The following is a 17,282-nucleotide window of genomic DNA, read 5'->3' as shown; positions in this document are numbered from 1 at the left end:
GTTCAAGAGCCGGGCTTGCCTTCTGGTTTCAGGGCTTCAGCCCCGCAGGAGGCACCGCCAGGGCTCGGGGCATCAGCCTTGCTCAGCTGAAGCCCCAAGCCCTGGCAGATGTGCCCTGGAGGGCTGAAGCCCCGACACCCCCCTCCCCTCAGAGGAGAAGCCCCTAGCCCCACCACCCCGCTGCAGGGCAGAAGCCCCAAGCTCCACCCCACCCCCCAATCCAGTAGACAGAGAAACGGAGGGAAGCACGAAGGGGGGTCCACGAGCCGCACTTTAAATGTAAAAGAGCTGCATGACGCTCAAACTGTGGTTTGGCCACCCCTGTTACAGTTCTTTATGTGTAACTATCTATCACAGACACCCTTGTTGACAACTTCAGCCCAGAGACCGCTAAAACTGAGTGGGACTGGAAACTTAACCCAGCCTTTCACCCCAGAGGAGGTCTCTACTGGACACAATTGAGCCACATTGGAAGGGCAGTGTGAGGAAGCCTACTCAGGCACTGCCTGTGCTACAAACAGTGAGCTTTGGCCTCCACAGATCTCATCAGCACTAAGATTTACTTTAAAAAAAATGGGAAGAGAAACATGAACATTTACCTTTCTCAAATTTAGAGAAAGCAACTGACTTGAGGCTGCACTGATGACCTTTACATATGCCAAGCAGCTCACCAGCCCTCACGTCCCACACCTTGGCTGTCTGGTCTCCTGAAGCTGTAACCTTGAGGGGAAGAAATGAAAAGATTTAGTCATTCTTCGCAGTCAGTCATTCACCAGAGCACTAAAAATGAAGTCAGAGAGCACAAGTCATCTTACAATCCTGTGTTCCCCAGGCACCCAGGCAAGGTCGAAGACAGCATTTGAGTGAGCCAGCCACTCTGAAGGAAAAACAAAAGCTAAGATTAGTTCAGACCATGCAAAAAGTAGGCATCTTGGAAACACATTGAAGCGTGACATTCACGTGTAGAGAACTATGAAAAAATTTTTTAATCCAACATTCAAATGACTAAATTTTGTTGCTTGTCGTCAACAGCTTTTCACGGGTGCTAAAAGCGACATGGGACAATTTGTTTAGAAGAGCAATACTGGGGACATGCCCACACTACTGCTTTAAAAACAGAAGCCAGGAAATTACAAAGAAGGAATGCACGTACTGCCCATATTTAAGTATTAGTCAACACAGCAAAAGCACTCTTTGCTTCTAACAAATCACGCCCATTTTTTATATCAAGTTCAGATCTTGCTCTGCATTACATTTACCTCTAAAGATCTGCTTGCCACTGTTTTGGGTTTCAGTATCATAAAGTCTAACAAAGCCTTCTTCATTTGCGACTGCAAGTACATGCTGCAAATCTGAAGCTGAAAGACAAATGATTGGAAGTTATGTTTTTTTTATATTAAATAGCTACCACAATGTTTCCTTCCCAAAAGAGAACTGCAAACAAATTACTTAAATAGAACATACAGCAATTGCACAACTTTGGAAAAAGTAATTAGCACTTACATAGCAATTTACATCTTCAAAGCACTATATAAACATTAATGCTCCATAACAGAATATGAATAGTCCACTTTACCAAAGGGAAAACAGAAAGCTTACGTGACTTGCCAAATGCTACAGTGAGATGGTGGCAGAGCCACAATTAGAACTCAGATATTTCTAACTACTAGTCCACTGCTGCTTCAGTAGTTTATATAGAATATCAGAATGGACAAATTAGAGAATTGGTCTGATATCAATAAGAGGAAATTCAATAAAGACAAGTGCAAAGTACTACACTTAGGAAGGAAAAAAAAATCAGATACAAAAAAAAAATCAAGAACAAAATGGGGAATAACTGGCTAGATAGTAGTACTGCTGCAAAGGATCTGGAGGTTGTAGTGGACCACAAATTGAATATCAGTAAACAACATGATGTAGTTGCAAAAAAGGCTAATATTCTGGGGTGTATTAAGAGGATATAATTGTTCTGCTCTACTTGGTAATGGAGAAGCCTCATCAGGAGTGCTGTGTCCAGTTCTGGGCGACACACTTTAGGAAAGATGTAGATAAATTGAAAAGAATCCAGAGGACAGCAACAAAAATCATAAAAGGTTAAGCAAACTTGACTTATGAGGAAAGGTTAAAATAACTGGGCATGTTTTGTCTTGAGAAAAAAAGACTGAGGAGGGACTTGATAAAAGTCTTCAAAAGGTTAAAGACTGTTATAAAGAGGATGATGATCAATTATTTTCCATATCCAGTGAAGGTAGGACAAGAAGTAATGGGCTTAATCTGCAGCAAGGGGGATTTAGGTTACATCAGCAGTTCTCAACTGGGGGTCCGTGGCCCCCTGGGTGGCCTTGAGCCCTTTCTGGGGGGCCAAGGAACCCCGCGGCTGGAACCCAGAGACCGAGTCCTGGCCTCCCCCGCCATGGGGCTGAAGCCGGGAGCCCCAGCGCCCTCCACCGCGGGGCTAAAGCCAGGAACTCTGGGGCCCCCCACTGCAGGGCTGAAGCCGGGAGTCATGGGGCTGAAGCCCTGAGCATTGGTTGCTCCTCCTCCTCACAGTGCCAGAGCGGAGCAGTCCCAAAGACAGCTCCACACACCCTCACTTCCTCCTCTCCCAGCCCCTTGGTCATGTCGGAGGCGGGAAGCCGGAGGCAGGCATCTGCTGCTCTGGCTGGTGCCATGGAGCGGGCAGCCACGGCTTTGCATCTCCTGTTGCTGGTGCCGGGGTTGCAGCTGCTCCTCAGCTCATGCAGCCGGTCAAAGCCGTCTAGGCATGGGGACTCGGGCTCTGTGGCCAACAGAGCCCTTGGAGAGCAGTAACCACAAGGGAGCCCTCCTGGCACACAGCCCCTAGTTACTCCCTTCCTGTACCCCGAGCTACCCCCCTGACCACACACAGCTCCTAGCTACCCCCGTGCCTGCACACAGCCCCTAGCTACCCCCTCTCTGTATCCTGAGTGGTTTTCAAACTCTTTGAGCTGAACTCCCACCACACACAACTCAGATAGGCTGGGTAGTCTGCTGAGGTGAGTCGGGGGTGGAGGTGGCGCTGCCTCCCTGGACCGTTCCGTGTGGAGCTGGCCCAAGCCCCGTCGGCACCTATCCCCCCACCCCCAATAGAAGTCAAACTATGTTTGAGGCCCCACCCACAGCCCCAAGTCTCCCCACTGCCCCGCTGGGCCCTGGAGTTTTTATAGCATGTTGAGCGGGACCTCAGGAAAAAAAAGGTTGAGAACCCCTGGGTTAGATTGTAGGAAAAACTTTCTAATGATAAGGTAGTTAAATTCTCAAATAGGTTTTCAAGGTAGGTTGTGGGATCCAAATCATTGCCCAGAACAGGTTGGGCAAACACTTATTAGGGATGATCTAGGTTTATTTGGTCCTGCGTCAGTGCAGGGGGCTGGACTTGATGACCTCTCATGGTCCCTTTCTGCCCTAAATTTCTATGATTCTATTGACTTATTTTATCCCAGAATTTTACAGATTCTAAATGCAAAGTGAGCCTTTAACGCTCCCTTAACTTTTATGAGTCAAATGTTTTAGAAAGAGAGTTTCTCCCTAGATTCACAGTAAGGTCTTGGATTTGTTAACTCAATGTCACAGTAATTTGTGCTCTTTAATATATTTGTTCCTTGAATAAATCTGTTAGCTGAAATATTACTTTTATACAAAATGGTTTTATAGTGCAGACAGAATAACAAATTCCAAAGAGTAGAGGAAACAGATATCCTATCATCATTTGATGTAGCAAGGTTTTCAGCATGACCTCTGCATTAAGTAGCGTATATGGGGGCCTTGATTGCTCAGGGAACTAGTAATGAGCTGCCAAAGTCTCCTCTCAAGGATGATGATACAAACCAACCCAGATGTGAAGTGGTCAATAGCCATGGCATCTGATGGCTGCCCAATGGTTCATGTAAAATTAGTTGGCTTAGTTCATTTCTCAAGGACAGGTATGCTCATCACCAAAGCCAGCACCCAACTACTCTTACTACTGACTGTCACCTTGTTCATAGTGTTGAATAAATATAAAAAAATAACTATCCTCTACATCCTTTGGTGGTCCCTCCAGGCCAAGATTGGGACATGGGGCAGAAGGGGCAGTGTGGAAAAACTTGCAGACCTAATGTCGGTGCTATACTGGCAGATAGGGATTTCAGTATCCGGAACTGTCAAATAAGTCAGCAACTTTCACCTATGCTACCTTCACAGAAAGACTTAAAAGTTTTTTTGTTATTTATTTAGTAAGAAGGGATACATATGGGATTTTAGTAGCACATCCTCCTCCTCACCAGTTTCCATTTACTACTACTCACTCTGTTCCAGGTCCCAGTTACTTATGAACCAAGACCAACTGGCCTAATTTTAAACCTGCAAACATCTTAGCTCGACATCAACGAGACATACTTCGCCTTAGACAAGACTGAAATCAAAAGCTGTTAAAGTGTGTAAATGTATTTAAATTCTTTAACTGAGCACACTTTATTAAAATGCATAGAAATTCCATGATCCTTCCCATAGTTCATCATGTTTCATAGCTCTATTATATCAAAGTAAATCATAGTGTTACTCAGTTCACCTTAGAGAAATAATGGATTTTTGTATATAGCATCTATACCTGAAAAGTGGCATGGTACCTTTTGACCTAAGAGCTTATTCATTGCAACTTATTGGTTGCTCTGATAGATGTGTCATTAACTGTCTAGTCTGCTTTGTCCTTGATATAAAATAAGGAACTCTTTATGAAACTTTTCAGAGTAACAGCCGTGTTAGTCTGTATCCGCAAAAAGAAGAACAGGAGTACCTGTTCTTCTTTTTATGAAACTTAACATTCAAAATAAATGGTTACAATATCTGTCCATTTTTATATGCAACACTTTGGCTCTAGCATAGTATTTTAATTTCCAAAAAGAACACTTACCTGTAGAAAAGGTGCAACCAAAAGGAGGAACTGGCATTCCCATCTCTCCATAAGAAAGGTGGTCATCTTGCTGACTACACTGATAGCAATCCAAGAGATGTTGTAGGGGATATTGCAAGGACAGGCCTAAAAATAATAAGAAGAATACATATGTATCAGGATTTTAAGCTGTTGAAATGAAACCCACTAACTTCCTTGGGTCAGAGGTCTTGTCCAGATTTTGTGGACTCATCCGCGTTGATGGGGTTCTGCACTTAGTCATGGAGCCGAAGTACCAGTCATAATTTGAACACTAAACAGAAGAATCCACGACTTGTGCCGGGCATTTGCTATACCATTAGCTACACCAATCTAGTTAGAAACGTCTTATCGAGACGTGCTAGTCAAACCCCATCATCATGGATAGCTGCGAGCACCTCCCCCGGCTAGACAGAGCCATCCGTGGGGTGATCTCTCCAGAGAGGAGGCGCTGCAGCGATGGGGCCGTCCAAGCAAGGACAGAACACAAGGGGCCGCACTACAGGGGACACACCCGTGCATCGGTCCCGCTCGCCGGGGAAAGAACGGTCACCTGCCGTCCCTCCCTTCCCGGGGCCCTGGCACCCACCCCCTCGCGTCGGGGCCGAAGCCGGGCAGGCGGTGTCCGGCTGGGCGGGCGGGCGGGGAATCCCAGGAGATGCGGGCTCAGCACAGTGGGAGACAGGGATCCAGCCACCCGGATCCCGGGGAGCAGAGAGTCGGGCCCGAGGATCGCGATCCGTTACTCACGCTGCGGCCCGGCCTGGGCCCGGCGGAGGAGCGAGCGGCAGAGCATGACCCGTTACCGTTATCCACGCAGCAGCCGGGACACGAATGAACACAGCACCGACCGTCCACTCCCGCCACCCGAATTACCCGCCAATTCGCCAAACTCCATTCCCGCTCCCCATTGGACAGCACGACGGAGGCGGGGCTAGAGGCCACACCCGCTAACTCCCATTGGACAGAAACTCCGGGGCGGGACCACGAGACCACACCTACTTCCACCGCCCCCATGGTAGATACTACCGGCGCTAAGGCTAAGGCGGTGGGTGGAGGCGAATCGCTGCACACGAGCACCTACTGGAGCGCGGTGCGCATGTGCGACAGACCCAGGGGCGGGATTATGAGCCTAGCTGAGTCCATACGTGTACAGCGGGAGATAGCGCATGCGTCCGCAAACGCAGTGGCGGGAACGTGTCAATGCGTGCGCACGCTGTAACCCAGTCGGTGATGTGGTGAATCGCGCATGCGCAACTGCACAAGACGGTTAGGGGCGCTGGTAGCCGCGCACTGAGTTTACGGGCCGTGCTACCGGCTAGTAGCAGGAGCGGGGAGCGCTATGGCCGCCGGCGCTAAGTCCTTCCTGGCGGACGCGGGCTACGGCGAACAAGAGCTGGACGCGAACTCCGCCCTCATGGAGCTGGACAAAGGTAGGGGGAAGCCGCCTACGGCCCTGCTGTGGCACGCACGGCGCATGCGCGGCACAGACTGGCAGCCCCGCCTCCTTGTGCCGCCCCCGCGGAGAGCGCACAGTCGGCGCCCGCGGCGTTTGCAGCCCCGCCGCCTCTTGCCGCTCCCCGGGTGTGACCGAGCCCTCTGGGCGTCTGGCGGGAACTCTGCCCCGTGCGGGTTCTCCCGCTGTTCCCGCCCCCTATCCCCGCAGCATCCAGCTGTGCGTCCTCCTGCCCGACTAACCTCTGTCCCCGGCGCGCTCGCTCATCCCCTCCCCGTGTGCCAGTGTCCTGGGCTGGGGTTTGTTTTAACTAGAGCTGTGTGTGTAGCTGTGGGGTCATGTTAGTGACCGCAGGGTCACAGAAATGTGCCTTGGACTGACAGCAGAAGGTGGCTTGTGATGGCCCTTAGTTCCTGTAAAAGTTCATGGCCCAGTCTTGTTGGGCCGGCCCTTGAACAATCTCTGTGTCCTGCACAAATGAGCTTTACTCCTATTGTGCCAGGGAAGAGAAGTTGTTAACCACAGTCTTCATCCCAGAGCTTTGCTTGATCTCACAGGGCAGGTCTACACTAAAAACACTCCATCAGCAGCTGTGCTGATGCTCTAAGGTGAGGGGAGAGCTCTCATAATCCACCCCTGCAAGGGGCAGTAGTAGCTATGTTGGTGCTGAGGTTGGCATAACTGCGTGGCTCTGAGGTATGAATTGTTCACACCGCTGAATGACATAAGTATATCAAAGTAATTCTGGAGTGGAGACCTGTCCTTAGATACCTTGGGTCTAGATCAGGTGTAATCAATATATTTTTCATAAAGGTCCAAATTTCTTGGCCAACGTCCAGACTCCAGAGAAAACAATATAAAAAATAAGTAAATAAAAAGACTTTGCTGTCTGTTCAAAAGCTTCTAGTGGTGTGGATTTGGTGCATGATCTGCCTATTGAGTACCTGTGTAGGGAGTGGAGGACAGGTCTGATTTGTTTGTGGCAGCCAGTGTTGCTGAGGGCATGTGCTGCAGCATTCTGTACCAGTTGGAATTTCCTAAGCACTGAAGGTTTCACATCTATCTATGTTGCATTGCCGTAGACCAACTAAGAGGTGATGAAGGCATTAATAACGGAGGCCAGGTTATCTTTGCCAGGATGTGACAGAATCTTCTAGCCAACTGGAAATGATAGAAAGTGGTGTTCTTGGATGCTGATGTATGAGAGCTTAATGTTGGTGAGGAATCCAGGAGCACTTCTAAACTATGGACTGAATAGAATTATTTGTTTTGAAAAAAATAATTAATGTGAAGAGTTGTCAAGTACAACATGACCGAAACTAGTTGTAGCCTTCTCATGCTACTGCAATATACATGTTTAATAATAACTTAAATAAAGTGAATCTGGATTGAAGTCTGTAGGAGAGCTGATGGGGATGTCAGGGCCTGGAATTTGCAAGATTGTGCTCGCTCTGTTGCCCATATTCTGTGTATCTAATACCTCAGTAATATTTGTCAAGCATATTCCTGAACTGACTTCTGTAGTACCAAAAAGGAAACAAAAAGTAGTACACTTAGTGACTATTCATGCAACTTTTAAATAGTGTTAATTAAGAGTATATTTGTATTTTGCTTGAAAGCTATCCTGCTCACTAGTTAATGATGGAAGACTGATGATGACTCAGTTTTCAATTGATAGGGACCAAAGAGACGTTCGTGCATAAAAGTATTAAAAATGTCAGTTTTAAATATTCTCTGCGGAAAGAACATTTAACTTCCTTTACATTTTCAGAAAACTCAAAATTACCCTGAGAGTTTACATATTCTAATGTATGTATGTTTTATCCTATCCAAGACCCAGATCCTACACACTTAAGCATGTGTGTCACTTTGCTCATGTGAGTGGTCCTGTAGTCTTCAATGGGACTACTCATGTGAGTAAAGTTAAATGTGTGTTTGTGTGTTTCAGGATCAGGGCCAACTGTAATAGATGTTCTCAATATTCATATAAATGTGTAATCCTTTCTAAAATATCCAGCCAAGCTTTCTGCCTCAATGGTATCTTTTGGCAATGGGTTCTGTGGGTTAACTGCATTGTGCATGTGTGGGGAGTGTTTCTTTTTTATCAGTTGCAGATTTATTATCTTTCAATTTCATTAACTTTCCCCTTAAGTTTCTATTGAGAGGGTAAATAGCCCAATTTACCTCCTATATTAGATTTCAGTCATGTTCCATCTTATTTCCACTCTAGATAATCTCAAGTTTTTCAGTCTTTCCTCAGAGAAAACCGTAGCTATACTGCTAGAAAATAATTATTGTTGTTTTTCACATAGGCCTCAGGTCTGGAAAACTTGGGGAGCAATGTGAAGCTGTTGTCCGTTTTCCCAGGCTCTTTCAGAAATATCCATTCCCCATTCTCATTAATTCTGCATTCCTAAAACTGGCTGACGTTTTCAGAGTTGGGTAAGTATTGTACTGCTTCACATCCCTGATCCTCAGGTAAAATTATTTTCTCTGATCTATGTTCCTTTGAAGCCTAGATAATCTTCCTGCTTTCCCTACTTCACAGCTGCTATCCTGTCCAAGGAGGGTTGGATGGACTCTGTTTTGAGCCAGCTGACATCATCCTTAGTGATTTGGAGTAGTAATGAACAATTGACGGCATTGTCATTCTGTCCTTCTAAAGCTTTGTTGGCAGTGGGAATTTGCCCGTTACAACCATTGTTGATCAGCCAGCAATGTAGATGCACTGCTGCAAACCCCTAACATCAACAGGTTCAGAGATCTTGCATAGAAGATTAAAACACATCCGTTCTCTATTTGTGATATAAATAATGAAAGCCTGATCTGTAGCTGTTCCAAATGAGAAGTTCCCATTGAAGTATGTGGCAGAGTTGAGGCTGCTCTGTAACTTATAATATTGTATATTGACCTGGTTGTTGAGATATTTACTATATGAATATACTGATTTAGTTTAACAGGGGGCTCTAAGGAAAAAACAAGCAGGAAGGGAAACCCAGTGGCTTATCTTGAGCCAAACACTTGAGGGTTGTTAAATAGGTAATGCCATTACTGGAAAAGGCTTGCACACAACAGCCATCAACAGGACTATAGCGTTTTGAAAAAGGATGCCCTATTGAGAGGTGGAAATGATTTGGAGAGAGAGAAAGAGACATGGGGATCATGCTGGGGCATCTGAAGGAGCTAGGCCTGCCTAGGTCATTATCACAGAATGGTAGGGCTTAAGTGGGATAGACATGCATGTAGACTTGATTTTGAAATCCTTTTTCTCTAAATTATTTGTTTCTACTGTTAAAATAAAGTCCCCCCCCCCTTTTTTTTTTAAGAATGTCATGTGATCACTACGTGCGCCACTGCTGGTCATAGCTCCCCAAGGGAAGAACTGCAGTGCTGGATCTAGTCAAACCTGCAGGGTAATTGATACACAGAATACTGTAGCCCAGGGTTCAGTCTTAGTGGAAGAGTTGCAGAATTCCAGCCCGGGATAGATATAGGCCTGATGCCTGAGGTGTGGTACACTCAAAGACCACAAAGGGGCAGAGGTGCAGCTAGCCCTGTACTTGTGGCAAGGTCAGTTGGTGTGTTCTGGGTATGGAGCAGCTGCAGGATCCAGTCCTTAAGTGTGGGTGTATATGGCAAACATAGGTCCCCCTGACACCTGCATCCCCTCAAACCTCATTGCAGTACTACTACTCCCAATATATTTAGCATCAAGACTGCCATTAACTTCAGTAGGAAAAGAATTGAACCCAAAACATATACTAATCCTAGTACAAAACAAATGTAAAATAGGGTGTTTTGTAGTGGTCTGTAAATTTAATTTAAATCGGTTAGAATCATTATTCTGATTCTCAGCTTGTTTGTGAATTTCCATTGCATAGAAGTGTGTGTGTGTGTGTGTGTATGTGTATATATATATATATATATATATATATATATATATATATATATATATATATATATATATATATATATATATATATATATATATATATATATATATATATATATATATCTATATCTGCACATATATCTATATCTGTATCTTCCAATAGAAACAACTTCTTGAGGCTGTGTGTCCTGAAAGTTACTCAGCAGAGTGAAAAGCACTTAGAGAAGATCCTGAATGTGGATGAGTTTGTGAAAAGAGTTTTCTCTGTAATTCATAGCAATGATCCAGTTGCTCGAGCAATCACACTCAGGTATGTTTTTCTAATTTAAAGCTACTTATCGCAAGTCTTTGTGACAGCCGTTTAGTTAGAAAAGTAAATGTTCATCAATTCTTTAGAGTCTTTAAAAACTGGAATTAATTCTGCAACATTAAGAATGAAAAGCAGGCTGTTTCTTCTTATTGAAAGTACAAGACAGCTGTTTTAAAGGGAATAAGGTAACACATTTGTGACCAGAATAAGGAGGATACTAGATATCCATTTGACATGGTCAGAGTTGCGTAGATGTATCAGAAAGCAAAACTGCATCTTGTATATGCAGTATTGGTGGGTTGCATGTACAAGTAGCTTAACTTGTGTTTTCTGCCTCCTGGAGTGTATAAAACGTGCTTATCAAATGCAAGTGTGTTAATGTAACATACTGAGATCACAAACTGCATACATTTCCAGTATGGTTCCACTACGGCTTGTACAAAACTGGAATAATTTGTTGACTTTAAACAAAAAAAAATTTTTTTTTAATATATCTGACTTATTTTCACCATTTCTACTGATCATTTTTAGATTTTTTTCCATTACCTCTACCCTTGAAACTTTCTGCTCATTGTCCTATGATATGTGAACTTGGAGGAAGTTCCAATGCATTATCCAAGTAGTGCACAAGGTGTAAACTCCTAACTCCCAGGAAAGCCACTAAGAAATGCACAGTCAAAACTTGTGTAATTTTAATAATGTTAGAAGTAACAGACTGGATTCACCCAAACCATCATGGAGTAAATTGCACCTCCTTGGCCAGCTTGGGTGCTCTGCCAAGGGTGAGAGACCTCACCCTGAAAGAGGACTTGTGGTGGTTCCACTGCTTTCCTCCCTTAAATTTTCTGGAACTTTAATTGAGCCCTGTTGGTGTAGCTTCTCAGGTGATGTCTTGGGTCGGCTCAAGTCATGAGCACATCTTGATAGATTAATTATAATTGCTTGCTGGTTCAGCAATTAAAAAAAAAAATCTACAGTTGGTTAGTTTTGTCCTCAGTAAACAGTTCTGATGAGAAGGAAGGCACAGAGTTTTGTGCTAGGTAGGAAGCTTTTGACCATATATTATGTATGTCTGAGCTTTCTTAAAGGAATTACTATAGATCTAATTCCTATCTTCATAGTTGATTTTCACTCTGATTCACATTTCCCTACACATTGAATTAGCTGTTTTCTGATGCCGCTGTGACTTATTTCTGTAGGATGTTGGGGAGTATGGCATCCATAATCCCAGAAAGGAAGAATGCACACCACAGTATTCGCCAGAGCCTGGATTCCCATGATAATGTTGAGGTCGAAGCTGCTATATTTGCTGCTGCTAACTTTTCTGCGCAGTCAAAGTAAGCTGTAAATTCTTCTGTGCTCTTATTGTTTGTATTTTAAGGAGTGGAAGCGCTATTAATACAGTAGGACTCTTCACTGTCCTTCAGTAAATCTGGAATCACCTTCTGCAGTACTTGCCATGCCATATATACGGAGATACAAAAGAGATCTGTACCATTTATAATGTACAGCATGAATGTTGCAGGAAACCTGAAATCATATTTAAAATCACCCCCAGCAGGGGCATTTGAATCTCATTGAAATTTGCTTGCATTTTTTTTTAAAAGCTGTGAAGAAAAGTTAAGGAATATAAGGGGAAAAAACTTTAAATGAATGTCAACTTAAAAAAAAAAAATCACACTTATCTAAATTTTTCCTTCACTTTTAAAATATAATCCTGAGATTTCTGTAATTCAAAGGGATTCAAGGGGAATTTTTTTCCATTTTTTTACTTTGTACTTTAGACAGTATTTTGCTTCATTTTTCCTTTATAGTCAGTTATCCTTGTTTTTTTGTGAGTTCTTTTACTGAGGTGAAGATGATTTAAAAAATCCCAAAACCCCAAAAAAGGAAGAGAGATTATAAAATGGCAAAAATTGGGAAGGGGACTCCGTGGCAGATATTGTGTCTGAAACTACTTTCAACTTTTTTTTAAAAAAATGTGTATTTGAAGTTGGTAGTGTTGCTCTAAATTTCCTACAACCTACTCTTAAAATGTTAAGAATGTCAGGAAAGTGAGTGAATCTGGCCATTACAATTGTATTTTTATGTGAAAAAAAAATTCAGTGGACTCCATTTAAGAGGAGTGTCAATATGTTTCGAAACCAAACTGCCATTTTATACAGTTCCTGCAAGCACAAATGATGAACTGTATAGGTTGTGGGGTTTTATTAAAAGAATCCTCAAAACCGTCTTGTGCAATTTTAAGAGGAAAATATTTTGTAACATTACATTACCTGTGTTTTAACAAAATCTGAGTCAATTTCCACCTCCCTGGAATCTGCACTGCAGACTCCCTAATTTCTCTCGGGGGGGAGGACTAAGTGACAATAAACTGTTGTAAACAAAGGTTTGAAAGAACCATCCCTTTTGTTTATGGAGAGTTTCATAAAAATCACAATCTTAGTAGCTCATTTTAATAGAACATGTGCCTAAAACTCCTTTATCCTTCAGGTTCAGTAATTAACCCCATTAACCTATTTTTTTTTTTTTTAAATCAATTGTCTATTACACCTGGAGCACCCTATATCTTGTTCTACGAATAAAGACTGGGGTCAAATAAAACTTCTTGCTATTGTTCAAATAGCATTACACAAGGGTAGGGAAAGCTTTTGGTTGTACCAGTCTTTCCCTAGAATATTAAGTCTCTACAAAAGAGCACTTGTAGCAAATGACATTGTTTAACCCACAATATAGTGATTTTAAAAGAATGTTAGCATCAGAGCAAATGTTCCTACTTGTGTTGGTGCGGATAAAGATGGGCAAGAGACTCAATTCTACAGTTAGGCTAAGTATTAGACTTGGTAGATCTATAATCTCAGTTTGAAAGTCTAGATTGATGGAAACTATGCAACAAGTGGCTAAATGTAGTATTATTCTGTGATGTTGACTAGTAGCAGCAAATTTCAGTCAAGCAAATAAATGTCTTTCTGGATTTGCAAAATTACTCTTAAATCTTGAAGTTCATAAGCATACCGGTAATTCTGCTTTTTATAGTCCCTCTTAATTTCTTGGATCATTATTAAACCATAAGAGTCACAATTTGAAGTTCAGTTGTGTCTTTTCTCTTCACAGGGATTTTGCTGGAGGAATATGTAACAAAATCAGCGAAATGATTCAGGGTATGTAGGTGTATTGAATATTGGGAAGAAAATGAAAAGGTTTTAATATTTATTTTAGTATTGTTCCTCCTAATGTTTAAATGCTACCAGAATCCATTGCTCCCTCATCCCTATGCTTCCCTGAAACATTCCAGTTGCCTGAAGTTAAGTGAGCTAATGATTGATGCACAGCAGGGCTCTGGACTACAGCTTGAATGTCTTTAAAAATGTAAACGTCCAAAGCATGTTCTAATGTATTTGGTAAACTGAACTGTGTGTGTTATAGCATGTCCAAATACTATGTAATGTGGGTTTTTATGTTGACTTAGAATCTCTAGGTTTCTCTCCTTGCCTCTATTCTCTGACAAGGCTGCTCTTCTGCCTTGAGCCTTTTGCAGTGACTTAAATATAACAACACTGGTCTCTTTTCCTTTATTATAATTGGAATAATGTAATTTAATTTGAAGGATGACTATTAATATAATTGAGGCACATCTGAAGGAGGAGTAATTGTTTCCCAGCCACTTTACTCATCCATTCTTGAGGCCATTCTGATTGAGGAAGGCGGGGTCCCCGTCTCCTTGGAAACTGACAGTACTGCTCTTTAATGGGCTGGTGGAGTCTGTTTAGCACTGAGAGACTTGCTGTTTCAGGAATTTAGCTGCTGCTTTCCACTACTGGCCTTTACTTTGACTTTCTGTGCTTGTGTCTCAGTCACCAATGTCATTTAAATTAGTATTTGAAAAGTTCAGGGTTCATTGAGATCTGCTCTGACCCCTGAATACCTCTTGCCATGCATTAGGCTTAGCCACGCCAGTGGACTTGAAGCTGAAGTTGATCCCCATACTACAGCACATGCACCATGATGCCAGCCTGGCCTCTAGCTCCCGTCAGCTTCTCCAACAGCTGGTAACATCCTATCCTTCCACCAAGATGGTCATTGTTACTCTCCACACCTTTACCTTGCTTGCTGCTTCCTCTTTGGTGGACATACCCAAACAGGTAACACTTAATTGCTTTAAAGGTAATCCCTTATTTGAAAATGCAAAACAGCTTAAACAGGTCAGTTCCTTTCTGATGGCAAAAATAGTTAAATCATTGTCTGTGTTCTGGCCTGCTGCAGATGAGAAGTATCCTAGAAAGTGCTATTTTTTTATATATATATTTTTTTGTCTCTTCAACCCCCTCCAAAAAATTTCTTCCTTAAAAGGGGCAAAAACATCTGACACCCTGCTTCTCTTGGAGCTCTTATGTCTTGCTGCTTGTCTGCAGGCCCCTGCCTCTCACCCTATCGCCTTCTCTGATTGGGTTTGGGGGAAGGAAAGGATCCCAACTAATCTCTTATCTGCAAACTAGAAAAATTAACATACATTTAAAATCTTGTATGTAAAGAGTCTCAATGGCACTTGAATCCACTGATGTAAATTACAAATATCATTCAAGACATGGAACTATAGTGACACTCTCCGCTTAAAGGGGGAACATTTTCCTCTTATGTAATTGTAACTTTGTGGGCCCAGACAGGTGATGAGCACACAGTGAATCCATACATAAATGAAATGTGGTATTGAGTTAACTCATTCTTATTTAAAAAACAAAACATGAAAATCTGGTGGTCTTCTCTTAGCCTCTTGTAGCCACACTAGACAAAAGATCTACCACTGGCAACCTTTAGCCTAACAGAACAACCCTGTCTGAAGTAGCTTGTAACTGCTACTCCAGTTCAGAAGACACTGTCGATATTAGATATAGACAACCTGAAACACAATAGGATACCTGGTGTGCTCCATTTTTATGGCAATATGTAGACTGCTCTCCTAGCTCTTGGGTGTTTAGCAGTATTGCTGTCTGAGCTCTGAACACTCTGAATATACATGTGCATAAAGTTATCTTGAGCCTTTTATGAAAAGTATAGGCTACAATAGAGAAATTCTAAATTTAAAAAAAAATTAATTTAACTACAGAATCCTGCTTAATATTTTTAACATTTATTGTTGCAGATTCAGCTTTTGCTGCAATACTTGAAAAATGACCCGAGGAAAGCTGTGAAAAGACTTGCTATCCAAGATCTAAAGTTGTTGGCAAACAAAACCCCACATACATGGAGCAGAGAAAACATTCAGGTTTGCGATCTTTAAGAAACTTTTATTGTAAAATTTTTCAACTAAATGCAGGCTTTACACAAATGAGTATAGAAGTGTAGATGAGATGTCACTGTTAAACATGGAAAACTAAGCATGTCCATTTTAAGAAGAAATTTTAGAGTTAAAAGCACCAGCAGCAGTGCTCTTTTTAAGCAATTCTTGCCTTATCACAGGCTTTGCAAGACAAACTCACATCAAGCTTCTCTCAGCAACACTAAGTAGTTTCATATTGGGCTCATATTAATAAGTTAGACGTCAGAGTGGGATGTTCTGCTACCTCAGATTAATGAACTTGGTTTTCTTGCCAGACTGACAGGTCATTTCTCATTGTAAATATGCCTACTGCATTTCAAGTTTTTCTTAATTTTAATCATCCTCAGCTGTTCACTAACGGCTGCCTGACAGAGTAGCTTAATTTAAAAAAAAAAAAAAAAAAAAAAAACACTTTGGTTTGTGCATTGGCTGTATTAATACATAATTTGAGTTGCCCTCCCATACCCCAGTTAAAATGCTTGGGCCACTACATTTAAAATAGATATTTTTTTTTTTTGTAAAGTATAAAATCTAATACTTTACAAGCCAGCACAGAAAAGGCTGTACGACCAGTGCAGGTGGGAATTGATGGGAAAACTTCATGAGATGGACATTGCCTAGTTTTTCTCAGGCTACCTGGCAGGGGTGAGTACTTGGATATGTGAAGAGACCGCTTGAAGAGGAGGTCTCGAATATAGCTAGATTTATCTCCATATACAGTTTTAAACACCAGCAGGGGCAGGTTATAAAATTAATTAGGGCTGTCAAACAATTTAAAAAATTGTGATTAATTGCAGTTTTAAGCACACTGTTAAACACTAATAGAATACCAATTTAAACTTGTTATATTTTTTGATGTTTTCTACATTTTTCAAATATGTTGGTTTCAGTTACAACACAGAATACAAAGTGTACAGTGCTCACTTTATATTATTTTTTATTACAAATTGTAGCAGTGCGAGGCTCACCCCTGCTCAGCACCTCCTGCTGGTTTCCTGGGAATTAGCTCTTTTTCCAGCTCCGGAGCACCCTCTGCAGGCCAGTGTCCTGCTTGCCACTGGCCCCTGTGTCCCTCTCAGTGCCCTTTACCTAGGGGTTCTGCCCACTGCAGCAACCCCTGATCTGGGCTTCTGCACTCAGGGAACCCCCTATCCCCACCTCATCTCAGTATATGGCTACTGCCAGTCACCATCTAGCCATGGGGTTCTCAAACTGGGGGTCGTGACCCCTCAGGGGTCATGAGGTTATTACATGGGGGGGGGGTCACAAGTTGTCAACCTCCACCCCAAACCCCACTTTGCCTCAAGCATTTATAATGGAGTTAAATATATTTAAGTGTTTCTAATTTATGGGGGGGGGGTCGTACTCAGAGGCTTG

At 42.6% G+C, this 17,282-nt stretch overlaps 2 protein-coding genes across 3 annotated transcripts in view; one reads left to right on the top strand and one right to left on the bottom strand.

Moving 5' to 3' along the window:
* The window catches only part of DTL (denticleless E3 ubiquitin protein ligase homolog), a 33,339-nt gene extending 27,569 nt beyond the window's left edge, over positions 1 to 5,770 (bottom strand). The window contains exons 1-5 of one of the 2 annotated variants that reach the window (XM_054022211.1): positions 5,681 to 5,770; positions 4,913 to 5,038; positions 1,260 to 1,358; positions 816 to 877; positions 600 to 720 (exon numbers count right to left, since the gene is read on the bottom strand). In XM_054022211.1, coding sequence (XP_053878186.1) covers positions 600 to 720; positions 816 to 877; positions 1,260 to 1,358; positions 4,913 to 5,038; positions 5,681 to 5,726 — 454 coding nt within the window. In that variant the 5' untranslated portion in view covers positions 5,727 to 5,770. The remainder of the gene's footprint in view (positions 1 to 599; positions 721 to 815; positions 878 to 1,259; positions 1,359 to 4,912; positions 5,039 to 5,680) is intronic. The other variant, XM_054022212.1, reaches the window with a different exon arrangement.
* A 410-nt stretch (positions 5,771 to 6,180) lies between these two features.
* The window catches only part of INTS7 (integrator complex subunit 7), a 35,408-nt gene continuing 24,306 nt past the window's right edge, over positions 6,181 to 17,282 (top strand). The window contains exons 1-7 of the mRNA XM_054022210.1: positions 6,181 to 6,363; positions 8,699 to 8,828; positions 10,442 to 10,588; positions 11,788 to 11,925; positions 13,703 to 13,749; positions 14,531 to 14,730; positions 15,729 to 15,851. Of these exons, the coding sequence (XP_053878185.1) occupies positions 6,273 to 6,363; positions 8,699 to 8,828; positions 10,442 to 10,588; positions 11,788 to 11,925; positions 13,703 to 13,749; positions 14,531 to 14,730; positions 15,729 to 15,851 (876 nt within the window). The 5' untranslated portion in view covers positions 6,181 to 6,272. The remainder of the gene's footprint in view (positions 6,364 to 8,698; positions 8,829 to 10,441; positions 10,589 to 11,787; positions 11,926 to 13,702; positions 13,750 to 14,530; positions 14,731 to 15,728; positions 15,852 to 17,282) is intronic.

This window comes from Malaclemys terrapin, chromosome 3 (genome assembly GCF_027887155.1).
Source record: "Malaclemys terrapin pileata isolate rMalTer1 chromosome 3, rMalTer1.hap1, whole genome shotgun sequence".
Classification (NCBI taxonomy): Eukaryota; Metazoa; Chordata; order Testudines; family Emydidae; genus Malaclemys; species Malaclemys terrapin.
The sequence above is the reverse complement of the archived record's forward strand: the minus strand, read 5'-3'. Positions and strand labels throughout refer to the sequence as shown.